Genomic DNA, 12,802 nt, shown 5'->3' with positions numbered 1-12,802 from the left:
ACCTGCTTGACTTCTGATATTTTGGAATTGCCTGATCCTGTGCTTTTAGGAGACAGTGCTTAAAGACTGACCAGCATTGAGGGACGCTAATGCCTTCAAAAGCAATTTCCCAGGGGACCTTGCTGACTAGTTCCCTGAGCAGCCTGCTTTCCCCATATCCAGGGCTGAATTTTTGGTGGCAGTTTTCCATCTGTCACCAAAAATTTTAAACTCAACCACTTCATGGTCACTATGGCCAAGACAGCTACCAATTGCCATGTCCCCCACAAGAGCCTCTCTGTTCTCCAGCAACAGACCTAGGTCAACTTTCCTAGTTGGCTCCCTTCACACCTGCACCAAGAAGGTATCATCTAGGTGCTGTAGGAACCTCCTGGATTTGCTCATGTTGGCTGTGTGGTAATCCCAGTTGATGTCTGGCAAGTTGAAGTCCCCCATAATAACAAGGGGAGTTGATCTTGAGGCATCTTTTAGTTCTACAAAGAATAATTTGCTGGTGTTGTTGTCCTGGCTGGGTGGCCTGTAATAGACTCCCACGACATCCCCTTTACTTGTTTGTCTCTTAATCCTTACCCAGAGGCTCTTACCTTTGCCATCGCCAACTTCAAGTTCCACAGAGTCCAGCCCCTGCTTCACGTACATTGCCGCCCCCACACACACAACCTTGCCTACTGTCTGTCACTCCTGAAGAGCCTGTAACCATCTATTGCGACACACCAGCCACAGGACCCATCACACCATGTTTCACTTATGCTGGTGATGTCATAGGTGTGGGATTGGGCCAAGACTTCTAGCTGATCCATTTTATTCCTCGTACTGTGTGCATTTGTGTAGAAGCAATTCAAATGTGCCTCACTGCATGCAGCACCTTGTGAAGCAAAAGTCTGTTAATAAAGACAGCTTATGAGGGGAACGGTAGACAAAAAGAGAAAAGACAAGTGATGCAAAGGCAGTGTTTCAGTACCTCCCACCAGCAGACCAATGCCTGGCCAGTCACTGCAGAATGGCTACTTTGGAACAACTGTCCCATGGTTTGTTGCTGAGCATGATGTGATATGGCATGAAATATCCGTTTGGTCAATTTGGGTCAGATGTTCTAGCTGCGTCCCCTTCTGAGCACTTCCCACTCTGATGGTTACACATTGCTGGCAAACTAAACTTCACCAAACTGCTCTGTTACTCCCCATCATGAAAGGATGAGAAGGGTGGGAGAAAGTACTATAGGGAAAAAAAAGTCTTCTCACATATGGAGAAAATGACAGTGGAATTCAAAGAAAAGGAAAGAGAAAAACAAGAAAAGATGTGCAGAAGCTAAGAGAAAACGATTATTCACTCCACCCCACCACTATCAGCCACGTCCTGGGAAGCTAGGCCTCAAAAGTGTAGTGGTTGTTTGGGAGGATAGATGTTTTCTCAATGACAGCATCCCTTCCACCTTCTCAGTCTTCTTTTTTTTTTTAATTATTTTTTTTTTCTGGGTGTGATGACAAATGGTGTGCAATAACCCTTTGGTTGCTTTAGCTCTGCTGCCCTGGTGATATCTCATCCCTTCCTCCTGCCAACTCCCCACCTCGGGCACTTAGGGGGCTTGTAGAGAGTCTTGATGATATGCAAGTACTGCTCCATAATAGCCCAAGGATTGGTAAGATAAAAAGCTCTTCTAGCTCCAAGTGCAAAGCACAGCTATCTAGAGGCTACTGTGGGGAAAGTTAACAGGCTAGCACTTGCTCGACTGTTCTCTGGGATTGCAGAGAGGAAAAATAGAAGGCCTTAAGGCTGAACTAAATCACTGGTGTGACACCTCCACTGTTTTAGCCACACAATCAGAACACAGCACCATACTGCCTATGGTGAAGGCAATTGCCTCCATCACAGCCAGAGCCAGTACAGCCTGCTTCCCCCACTCCCTCTCCTGGTCTGCTCCGGGGCCATTTTCTGCACGAGCCTCCCCGCCCAGCACAGCTGCCCCCAGAGCAGAAGGAATTGCCGCCCCTCCTCTTGCCTCTCTCCCTCTCCCCTGCTGCCCCCTTCCCAGGAACCTGTGTGGCTGCTGCCCTTCCAGGGCCTCCTACAGCTCTGGCTCCTCAGTGGAGGCCCGCAATGACAACATGCCGTCTTCAGCAGGCTGTGCACTGAGGCCGAGATGGCACGCCAGGACAGAGAGGCAGCAAAGCTGGGCCTGATGGCCAGGGGCCCTGCAGAGCTCATGGGCACCTCCATCAGGTGTGAGTGACAGTGCTTTCCCAAGGGGCCCGTACTCCCCAGTTGCCCCACATGCCAACTGATGTCCCCAGAGCAACAGCATTGGTCCTGACAGCAGGTGTCTGGAGTGTCTACAGGGAAAAGAAAACCAAGCAGTGAAGATCGGGATGAAGCAGAAGTTTAATATTAGAGTCAACACAGGGAAATGAGGTCACTCTCTGAAGAGGCCCCAATTCAGATAGCCAGCAGCTTTAGCAGGGGAAGCACCTCCTGCCACAGAAGCGGCTGCCCAAGCCGGAGAGGCCAAAGCCCCCGGAGGAGATGGGCACTCCCTGAGAGCTGAGGATGCTGCCAACAGCAGCAGAGGTGGAGGATCCCACAGCAGTGTTCTGCGGGAAGGAGCTGAGGATGGGGCCAGGCAGGGTCACCACCACGGGAGAGGGCTGGATGAAGACGTTGGAGTCCTGGCACTGCTGGACACAAGGCTCATTGCAGCTGTTGGCCAGCGGGGTCGGGCCACAGGGTCCGCATGGCAGGCACGGCAGGCACCGGTTGTAGCAGGACATATCTCGGGGCAGGACGTGCACCTGGAGGGAGGGAGGGACAGGAGGAGCACATAGGTGAGAGTGGAGCATCATACTGCCCACCAAGAGAGAACCATGGCACATGATGTTTCGTGAACTGGCAGCTGTGTAAGGAGGCCCACAGCTTTCTCTTCCCTCCGTCTGCAGTGTCCTTGGTAAGAATGTCAATATCCACAAAGATCCCCACGTAGCCCATAGCGTCAGATACACCTCATCCAAGCCCCAGCTCCTCTCCATGACACACCTGCCAATCCCTTCCCTCTCCCATGGCTAGTGCTCCCAAGATGCAGAAGTCTATGAAGGTGCAGGCATCTGCTAACAAATCTTCAGGGAAGAAGAAGAGGGGAAAGGGCTTCAGACTCACCTTGATCCCAAGAAGATGGAGGAGGCAGGAGTGGATGAAGACACAGAGGAAATGGGGCTGCTTTTATACCTCCCGTGAACTGCCTCAGGCCCACAATCACTCTGTGCAGGCCGTAATTTTCCATCAGACTCACCTCAAATGCAAAATAGGTTTCCTAATGGCACAGATTTTGTTTTGGTTTCCATCAACTCTGCCATTTCATTTCCTCATTTTTGACATGCCTATTTTACCATACAGGCTACTTTCTAGTGGTGCTATGAGAGACCCAAGTAATACCCCAGCAGGATCACATCAGTATGGGCAAAAAAGGAGCCCGAGTGCAGGAGTGGTTGCATTCAGTCAGAGGACAGGACATGGCTTTGTGCACTTCAGGGAATGGTTGGTGATGTGTTTTGCAGGAAGAGGGCCTGCTCCTCATGGAGCTGCAATCACAGCAGAGCACCCAAGGTCCTGTTCATTAAGAATGCACCATAAGCTTCTCTCTTGTCCCTCCCTCATTGCTCCATCCAACGGTCACTGGTCTTTGCCTCCCCAGGCATCCAGGCTGTGCCAATGCTTTCAGCTGTCTGCCTTGATGCCATTACCACTTCCACTAACTTGGGAGGAGACAGCAACTGGGGGCCCGCTGGTGCACTCTGGTGCAGGGCTGCCACAAGGGGAGACCTAGACAGCCTGCGGGAATGGGCCCTCAGGAACCTCAAGGCAATCTAGAAGGACAAAAGGCAGGTCCTGCACAGGATGGGGAACAAACTCTTGCAGCACTGCAGACTGGGGACTGAACTACCCTCTGATCCTGCGTCCCCTGGACCTCCTCTGAGTAGGTCTGCCCCCAGAGTAGGGTCAGACATGAAGGGTGGAAGGCAAGGGACACACAAGCCTCACCCTCCTGGCCAAAGAGATGGGGCTGTATGTAGGAGCTCTCCTGAGTGCTTTCTGGAGGGAAAGAAAGGCTTGCAGAAAACATCTTCCCCCTTGATGGGACTCGTCTCTGGGTCCCAGGCAATACGTCTTCTCCTAGCATTAGGGCTTCAGCACACCTCCTCTGCCATGTCCCAAAGCCCTCCTCAGGCAACAGAACAAGCCAGCACCACTGGGGGGACAAGGAAGCTCCCACTCAACAAGCGAGGGCTGGCAGGAATGGGCACTGCCACGCGGCTGGGCATGCTCAGGGAGGGGACTTGCTCACAAGGGCCCTGGCTACAGAAACACCTCCCAGACTCCATCAAGGAGGCAATGCATCCCTGCTGCATGAACAAAGCACTTCCCTGCCCTGCAGACATGGGAGGCAGCTGGGACACACCCCAGGAGGGCAAGGGAATGCCTTCAGCAGGCAAGCTTTCTGGGAGAGACTCTCCCTGCCCAGGACGAGTCATGCTCTAATTTGGGATTGGCCACGTGCCACACTTTTGGCATGAAGCCAAGCCAGAGTGCCTGCTGTCTGCAGGCCTGAGCACCATACGTGCCAAATGCCCTTCTGGCCCAGCAGCTCCATCTGAGCCTGAGCTCAAACTGTGCCACCCTCCAGGCAGCCCCAACAGCCATCACGCTGCAGCATGACCTTCTGACCAGAACTCTCATAACTCCAGAAGATCACAGGATCATTGGAAAACTTTGCACAATAGGGCATGTCTTTGGGTGCGCTGCTGGTCAGGGAATGCATCCAGCCAAAGTGCATGGTACGGAAAGGAGAGTGGTGGAGCAAGACACTGTCCCCGTGAACAACTCAGTCCTCTGGTAGTGAGAAGGGACCCGATTCCCCAGGACTTGCTGGGCATCATTGTGCTCAGGAGAGCAACCTTTGCCTTCCTCACAGCAGCTGATGACATGGCTTGCCTGAAGAGCCCAGGAGACAGCCACAAGAGGGAACAAGGCCAAGGATACAGAAAACATGTCATTAAAAAGGAGCTGTCTTGTGCCAGTTCATTTCAAAACTGCAGCACAGCCCATCTGCCTATGCAGGCAATGAGCTGTGACTGGTGGAGCAGGCTGGGAGCCAGGCCAAGTTGTAGAAGGATGTGCTGTGTCCTCAGGCGAGGGAGGCTTTGGTCATCCAGGAGGGCTCTGCATAGACAGAAGGATATGCAGGACCCCTCCAGCACTTGGGACTCATCTTCTACCCCTTCTGACCTACTCTATGGTGGTTTTACTCAGCTGGGCAGCTGAGCTGCATCACAACCACTCTCTAATTCCCCCGCCTTAAAGGGAAGGGGGAGGAAATGCGATGAAAAGGGATCAAGGGTTGAGATAAAAACAGGGAGATCTATCACCAGTTATAGCCACAGACAAGACAGACTCCGAATAGGGAGATTAATGTAATTTCTTACCTATTACTAACAAGCTAGTGCAGTGAGAACCTGGAAGCAAACTAAAAACACCTTCTCCCCCAGCCACCATCTTCGTCGTTCTTCCTCCAGGTGGCACAGGGGAACATGCAGTGGGGCCTTTGGTCAGTCCGTAACATTTTGACTCCGCCCCTCCTTCACAGTAACTCTCTGCCCTTGTTCCAATGTGGGGTCCCTCCCACAGGATTTAGTCCCTCCTGAATTGATCCTGCGTGGGCTTCTCATAGGCAGCAGCTCTTCAAGAACTGCTGCAAATATGGGTCCATACCACAGGGTCCATCCATCAGGAAGAAACAGCTCCAGCACGGGTTCCCCCACGGGCGGCAGCTCCCCCCAGAACCCCTGCTCCTGCGTGGGGTCCTGTCCACGGGCTGCAGCTCCGACCCAGGGCGTGCTCCACTGTGGTCCTCTCCATGGGCCACAGCCTCCTTTGGGCAAGGACCAGCTGCTCCACTGGGGGATCCTCCATGGGCTAGTGTGGAGATGTGCTCCACCATGGTACCCATGGGCTGCAGGGGGACAGCCTGTTCCACCAGAGGCCTCTCCACGGGCCACAGGGGAACTTCTGACTGAATGGAGTCAAATCTAGCTCTTGACGAGTGGTGCTCCCCAGGGTTTTTGGTGTTGGGGCCATCGTCTTTAATGTCTTTGTTTAAAGACATCATAGCCCTGGAGTGTGTCCAGAGAAGGGCTACAAAGCGGTGAAGGGTCTGGAGCGCAAGTCCTGTGAGGAGCAGCTGTGGAAACTGGGGTTGTTTAGTCTGGAGAAGACGAGGCTCAGAGGAGATGTTTCTGCCCTCTACAACTACCTGAAAGGAGCTGGGGGTTGGCCTCTTCTCACAGATAACTCGTGGTAGGACTAGAGGGAATGGCCTCGGGTTGCACCAGGGGAAGTTCAGGTTGGAAATGAGGAGAAATTTATTCTGAGAAAGAATAGTCAGACGTTGGAAGGGGCTGTCCTGGGGCGGTGGTGGAGCGACCATCCCAGGGGGTGTTTAAAGAAAGGTTGGCTGTGGTACTTGGGGACATGCTTTAGTGGATGATATTGGTGATAGGAGGTGCTTGGACCAGATGATCTTGGAGGTCTTTTCCAACCTTAATGATTTCATGATTCTATGAGTCCGCTTTAGGACCTGGAGCGCCTCCTCCCTCTCCTTCTTCACTGAGCTTGGTGTCTGCAGGGCTGTTTCTCACTCCTCGCTGTTCCAGCTGCTGTTGTGCCGGAGTAGTTTTCCTTTTCTTAATTCTGCTCTCACACAGCCAAAAAAAACATTGCATATTGGCTTGGCTCTGGACAGCAGCAGGCCAGTTTGGAGCCACCTGAAACTGGCTCTTATCTAACATGGGGCAGCTTCTGAGTCTGCTCAGCGCTGAGAAAAGAAGAATGAGACAGGATCTTAATAATGTTTACAAATATCTTAAGTGTGGGAGATGGAGGGAATTGGCCAACCATTTTTCAGTGGTTTGTGGGGACAGGGCAAGGGGCAATGGCCAAAAAATGGCTCACAGGAAGTTCTGCACCAACATGCAAAAGAACTTTTTCATGGTAAGGGTGATGGAGCACTGGAATAGCCAGGCCAGGGAGGCTATGAAGTCTCCTTCTCTGGAGAAATTCAAGTCCTGTTTGGATGCCTACAAGGGCAACCTGCTCTATTGAAACTGCTTAGGCAGGGGGGTTGGAACCGATGATCTCTAGAAAACCCTTCCAACCCCTACAGTTCTGTGATTCCGTGATTCTGGACACCTCTGTCAGAGGCCACCCCTGAAGAACCCCGTTACCAAAACCTTGCCACGGACACCGAATACACCCTCCAGCACTTAGGACTCATCTGCTGCCCTACTGACGTGTCCCCACTCAGGGAAATGCTTGACCTCTCATCCTGTTACTTAAAAGCAGATTCTGATGCCAAATGGGCAAATCAAAAATGAGGAAATGAAATGACAGAGTTGACAGAAACCAAAGCACAACCTGTGCCATTAGGAAGGCTATTTTGCATTTGAGGTGAGTCTGCTAGAAAATTACGGCCTGCGTAGAGTGCCTGTGGGCCTGGGGCGATGCAGGAGAGGTATAAAAGAGGCCCCATCTCGTCACTCTCTTCATCCACTCCTCTCACCTCCATCTCCCTGGGAACAAGGTGAGTCTTAAAGCTCCTCTCTTTCTCCTCCTTTACATCCCTGGGGATTGTCTCACAACATACCTGCACCTTCCTTCTCTGTTGGGTCTTGTGGTTGCTAGTCATGGGCAAGGGAAGGGGTCAGCAGGCGTGTCATGAAGTGAAGCTGTGGCTTGGCTGACATACGTCCCGAGATACGGGCTTGTTAGGGAGCTTATTCGGCCTGGACGTTCTTGCCAAGGACATTGGGGCTAAAGGAAAGGAGAAGGCTGAGGGCCTCCTTTCACAGCTGCCAGCTCCCCAAGTAGCATCTGCTGTTGCTCTCCAGTGGTGGGCTGGCAGACTACTCCTCTCTCACCAACAATATTCCTCTGGGGCCTCACTCCCACCAGGTGCACGTCCTGCCCCGAGACATGTCCTGCTACAACCGGTGCCTGCCGTGCCTGCCATGTGGACCCTGTGGCCCGACCCCGCTGGCCAACAGCTGCAATGAGCCCTGTGTCCAGCAGTGCCAGGACTCCACCGTCGTCATCCAGCCCTCTCCCGTGGTGGTGACCCTGCCTGGCCCCATCCTCAGCTCCTTCCCGCAGAACACTGCCGTGGGATCCTCCACGTCTGCTGCCGTTGGCAGCATCCTCAGCTCTCAGGGAGTGCCCATCTCCTCTGGGGGCTTTGGCCTCTCTGGCTTGGGCAGCCGCTACTGCAACACAAGGTGCCTCCCGTGCTAAAGCTGCTGGTGATGGTCCTGGAGAAAGACCCCCAGGAATCTAGAAGTTGGTAGCGGACTGGGCATGGAGCATTGGTTTCTTGTATTCAGAGAGGTCAAACCATCCCCAGCAACCCTTGCAAGAGGATGAAGCCAGTCCGGACTCTTGGAAAAATGTCTGCCTTTCCTCTCCTTCACTCTCTCCTTTTCCACCAATGTCCTTCTTTGCTCAGCACTGCTCCACTGGGCTCTGAGTCCCACAGCATCAACCTAGAGAGGACCAGCTGGCACTTCTCCCACAGTAAGTGGGATGGACTGATGGTGGGATGCCTGTCATGGCCCACATTTTACAATCTCATCCGTCTCTGGTGCTTCCTGCACTGGGGCCTCCTCTCAGAGTACTGCTGTTTCCATCTTTTGACTCTAATATTAAAGTTCTGCTGCATCCCAGCCTTCGCCTCTGAGTTGTCTTTCTCCTGCAACTACTCTTCTAGGATGCCTGGGGAGAGAGGTGTTGCTCATGGGTAGTTCTGTGAGTGGGTGGTTGGTGATGCTCATTCTTAGCCATCATTAACAAAGGCTTGCATTCATTTTGGTGTGCACACTGTTTCTTCTTCTTCGATTAGTACAATAGCATAGTAAGGAAGGAGGAATGACTACATCCTTGGCAAGAAGGAGGGCATAGGTGCTCAGGAGAAGACAGGAAATCCCTTCCTAACAACAACACTGCAGAACTTGCTGTGCTTGGTCCAAGTCTTTCTTGCTACACAGCCCCAAACTCGGTGTAACGTTCCTGATGCATTTGAAGGAATGCTAAGCAGAGTGCAATTATCACCAGCCTTGAGCACCTGACTATGCTTCTGCTCATACAGCCCAGAATGTCATTGGTATCCTCGGTGTCCCAGAGCACTGCTGGGAGTCACTTCTCTTTGGATGAGTTTACCAACCAAGTAACTTTTCCTGGACCATCTTTCGGTCTGCTGTAATAGAGGGGCTGCAAGATGGATGATGTGGCGTGAGGGCTGGCTGGCAGGAAGGCATCTGCCAATCCGAGCTCTGGGTTACCTGTGCGCTGCTTTGAGGAGCTCATGGATGACCCTTAGATACACTCAGTCAGCATCTGCTGCCTCTCCTCCTGTCCTCAGTCTCTCTCTGCCTCTGTCTTCCCCACAAAGTTTTGCAGGAAGCCCAGGGAACAGATGGAAGGAGTAGGGGGAGGAGGACATGCACTACCTGTGAGTACGAGCAGAGAAAATATGGATGAGAATGAGCAGAGAAAATACAATGGGAAAAATAATATCATCTCACAAGTGGAGATAAGGGAAATGAAATTTAAGGAAAAAGAAAGAGAAAAAATAAGCAGAGGATGCAAGGAAGAAAAAGGAAACAAATTATTCTCTCCTTCTGAACAGTAAGCGATTTTCAGCCACATCTTGGGAACCTGGGCCTCAGTAAACATAGTGGTTGTTTGGAAGGACAGATTATTTCGTAACAAGAGCACTCATTCTTCTTCCTCTGTTCTGCTACTGGGTGTGACAACAAATGGTGTGGAATAGCACTTTAGTTGGTTTAGGTCAACTGCCCTGATGATAACCCCTCCCCACCACTTACCCATTCCCCACCTCCTGCCTTGGGGCCTCGTAGAAAGTCTTGATGCTATGCGAGCACTGCTCCAGAGTAGCACAAACACTGGTGAGATAGCAATGCTCTTCTAGCTCCAAGTGCAAAGCACAGCTATCTAGAGGCTACTGTGAGGAATGTTAATTCGGTGCCAGGCAAATGCTAGACTGTAATGTGAAGGTGCAGAGTGAGAGACATAGAAGGCCTTGACGCCGAGCTCAATCGCTGGAGTGTCACCTCCACTGTTTTAGCCACACAAACAGGACCCAGCACTTAGGACCCAGCACTTGCTCTTGTTAAACTTCATGCATTTGGTGATTACCCAGCTCTCCAATCTGTCCAGATCTCTCTGCAAGGCCTTTCCACCCTCACCCGAGTCCACAACTCCTCCAAGTTTGGTGTCGTCGGCAAATTTGCTCAAAATACCTTCTAGTCCTACATCCAAATCATTTATAAAAACATTGAAGAGGGCTGGCCCTAAAATGGAGCCTTGGGGGACCCTGCTAGTGACCATCCACCAGCCTGATGTGGCCCCATTTACCACAACCCTTTGAGCCCTGCCCGTCAGCCAATTGCTCACCCACTGGATGATGTTTTTGTTTAGCTGGATGCTGGACATTTTGTCCAGTAGGATCCTATGGGAAATCGTGTCAAAAGCTTTGCTGAAGTCCAAAAAGATCACATCAGCTGGTTTCCCTTGGTCACCTAGATGGGTGATCTTATCATAAAAGGAAATCAAATTTGTTAAGCAGGACCTACCCCTCATGGACCCATGCTGGCTGGGACCAATGGCTGCGTTGTCCCCCAGGTGCACTTCAATAACTTCAAGCATAATCTTCTCCATAATTTTACCAGGCACTGACGTGAGACTGACTGGCCTGTAATTATTAGGGTCTATTTTCTTGCCCTTCTTGAAAAGTGGTACATCTGCCAGCTTCCAGTCTATTGGGACGTCTCCAGATTCCCAAGACTGTTGAAAAATAATTGAGAGAGGTTCTGTGATGACGTCAGCCAGCTCTTTAAGCACCCTGGGATGAATCCCACCTGGACCCATGGACTTGTATGGATCCAGGTGGAGCAGCAAATCCCACACATGTTCAGGGTCTGTTGGGAGTTTCTCATTCCCACTGTCATGGTCCTCCAGCTCAGGGCATCCTAGGTCATGAAGCCCATCATCAGTGTTGAAGATGGAGGCAAAGAAAACATTAAACGTCTCTGCTTTGCCTATGTCCTTGTCTGTAATGTGACCTTCCACATCAAGTAGCGGACCTATGTTTACTTTGGTCCTCCTTTTTCTGTTAACATATCTAAAAAACACCTTTTTATTGTCTCCCGCAGACCTGGCCAGCTTCAACTCTAATTGGGCTTTGGCCATATGAATTTTCTCCCTACAAACGTGAACAGTGTCCCTGTATTCCTTCCATGTTACCTGACCCTGCTTCCAGCAGGGTCAGTACATTTTCTTTTTTCGCCTAAGCTCCAGTAGAAGATCCCTGGTCAGCCAGGCCAGCCTTCTGCCCTACCTGCTTGACTTCTGATATTTTGGAATTGCCTGATCCTGTGCTTTTAGGAGACAGTGCTTAAAGACTGACCAGCATTGAGGGACGCTAATGCCTTCAAAAGCAATTTCCCAGGGGACCTTGCTGACTAGTTCCCTGAGCAGCCTGCTTTCCCCATATCCAGGGCTGAATTTTTGGTGGCAGTTTTCCATCTGTCACCAAAAATTTTAAACTCAACCACTTCATGGTCACTATGGCCAAGACAGCTACCAATTGCCATGTCCCCCACAAGAGCCTCTCTGTTCTCCAGCAACAGACCTAGGTCAACTTTCCTAGTTGGCTCCCTTCACACCTGCACCAAGAAGGTATCATCTAGGTGCTGTAGGAACCTCCTGGATTTGCTCATGTTGGCTGTGTGGTAATCCCAGTTGATGTCTGGCAAGTTGAAGTCCCCCATAATAACAAGGGGAGTTGATCTTGAGGCATCTTTTAGTTCTACAAAGAATAATTTGCTGGTGTTGTTGTCCTGGCTGGGTGGCCTGTAATAGACTCCCACGACATCCCCTTTACTTGTTTGTCTCTTAATCCTTACCCAGAGGCTCTTACCTTTGCCATCGCCAACTTCAAGTTCCACAGAGTCCAGCCCCTGCTTCACGTACATTGCCGCCCCCACACACACAACCTTGCCTACTGTCTGTCACTCCTGAAGAGCCTGTAACCATCTATTGCGACACACCAGCCACAGGACCCATCACACCATGTTTCACTTATGCTGGTGATGTCATAGGTGTGGGATTGGGCCAAGACTTCTAGCTGATCCATTTTATTCCTCGTACTGTGTGAATTTGTGTAGAAGCAATTCAAATGTGCCTCACTGCATGCAGCACCTTGTGAAGCAAAAGTCTGTTAATAAAGACAGCTTATGAGGGGAACGGTAGACAAAAAGAGAAAAGACAAGTGATGCAAAGGCAGTGTTTCAGTACCTCCCACCAGCAGACCAATGCCTGGCCAGTCACTGCAGAATGGCTACTTTGGAACAACTGTCCCATGGTTTGTTGCTGAGCATGATGTGATATGGCATGAAATATCCGTTTGGTCAATTTGGGTCAGATGTTCTAGCTGCGTCCCCTTCTGAGCACTTCCCACTCTGATGGTTACACATTGCTGGCAAACTAAACTTCACCAAACTGCTCTGTTACTCCCCATCATGAAAGGATGAGAAGGGTGGGAGAAAGTACTATAGGGAAAAAAAAGTCTTCTCACATATGGAGAAAATGACAGTGGAATTCAAAGAAAAGGAAAGAGAAAAACAAGAAAAGATGTGCAGAAGCTAAGAGAAAACGATTATTCACTCCACCCCACCACTATCAGCCA

The 12,802-nt window shown here is 51.0% G+C and overlaps 2 protein-coding genes across 2 annotated transcripts; one reads left to right on the top strand and one right to left on the bottom strand.

The window, feature by feature from the left end:
• Positions 1-2,450: 2,450 nt before the first annotated feature.
• LOC137844288 (feather keratin 1-like) lies at positions 2,451-2,979 on the bottom strand. Its single transcript, XM_068660510.1, has 2 exons — positions 2,902-2,979; positions 2,451-2,786 (listed from the first exon to the last, which is right to left on the bottom strand). Exons 1-2 carry the CDS (start codon positions 2,977-2,979, stop codon positions 2,451-2,453), a joined length of 414 nt encoding a protein of 137 aa, XP_068516611.1.
• A 5,037-nt stretch (positions 2,980-8,016) lies between these two features.
• Positions 8,017-8,331, top strand: LOC137844287 (feather keratin 1-like). The gene has a single exon (XM_068660509.1). The coding sequence runs from the start codon at positions 8,017-8,019 to the stop codon at positions 8,329-8,331; it is 315 nt and encodes a 104-aa protein (XP_068516610.1).
• The last annotated feature ends 4,471 nt before the right edge of the window (positions 8,332-12,802 follow it).

Source organism: Anas acuta, chromosome 25 (assembly GCF_963932015.1).
Source record: "Anas acuta chromosome 25, bAnaAcu1.1, whole genome shotgun sequence".
Taxonomy (NCBI): domain Eukaryota; kingdom Metazoa; phylum Chordata; class Aves; order Anseriformes; family Anatidae; genus Anas; species Anas acuta.
This window is presented reverse-complemented; position numbering and strand designations above follow the sequence as displayed.

What these genes read in the sequence shown, in the direction of transcription:
- LOC137844287 (XM_068660509.1), top strand. Translation starts at nt 8,017, where the DNA reads ATGTCCTGCTACAACCGGTGCCTGCCGTGCCTGCCATGTGGACCCTGT.
- LOC137844288 (XM_068660510.1), bottom strand. Translation starts at nt 2,979, where the DNA reads ATGGGCTACGTGGGGATCTTTGTGGATATTGACATTCTTACCAAGGAC. An exon ending in GAGGGAAGAGAAAGCTGTGG is followed by an intron (nt 2,787 to 2,901) that starts GCCTCCTTACAC and finishes CCCTCCCTCCAG; the next exon opens with GTGCACGTCCTGCCCCGAGA.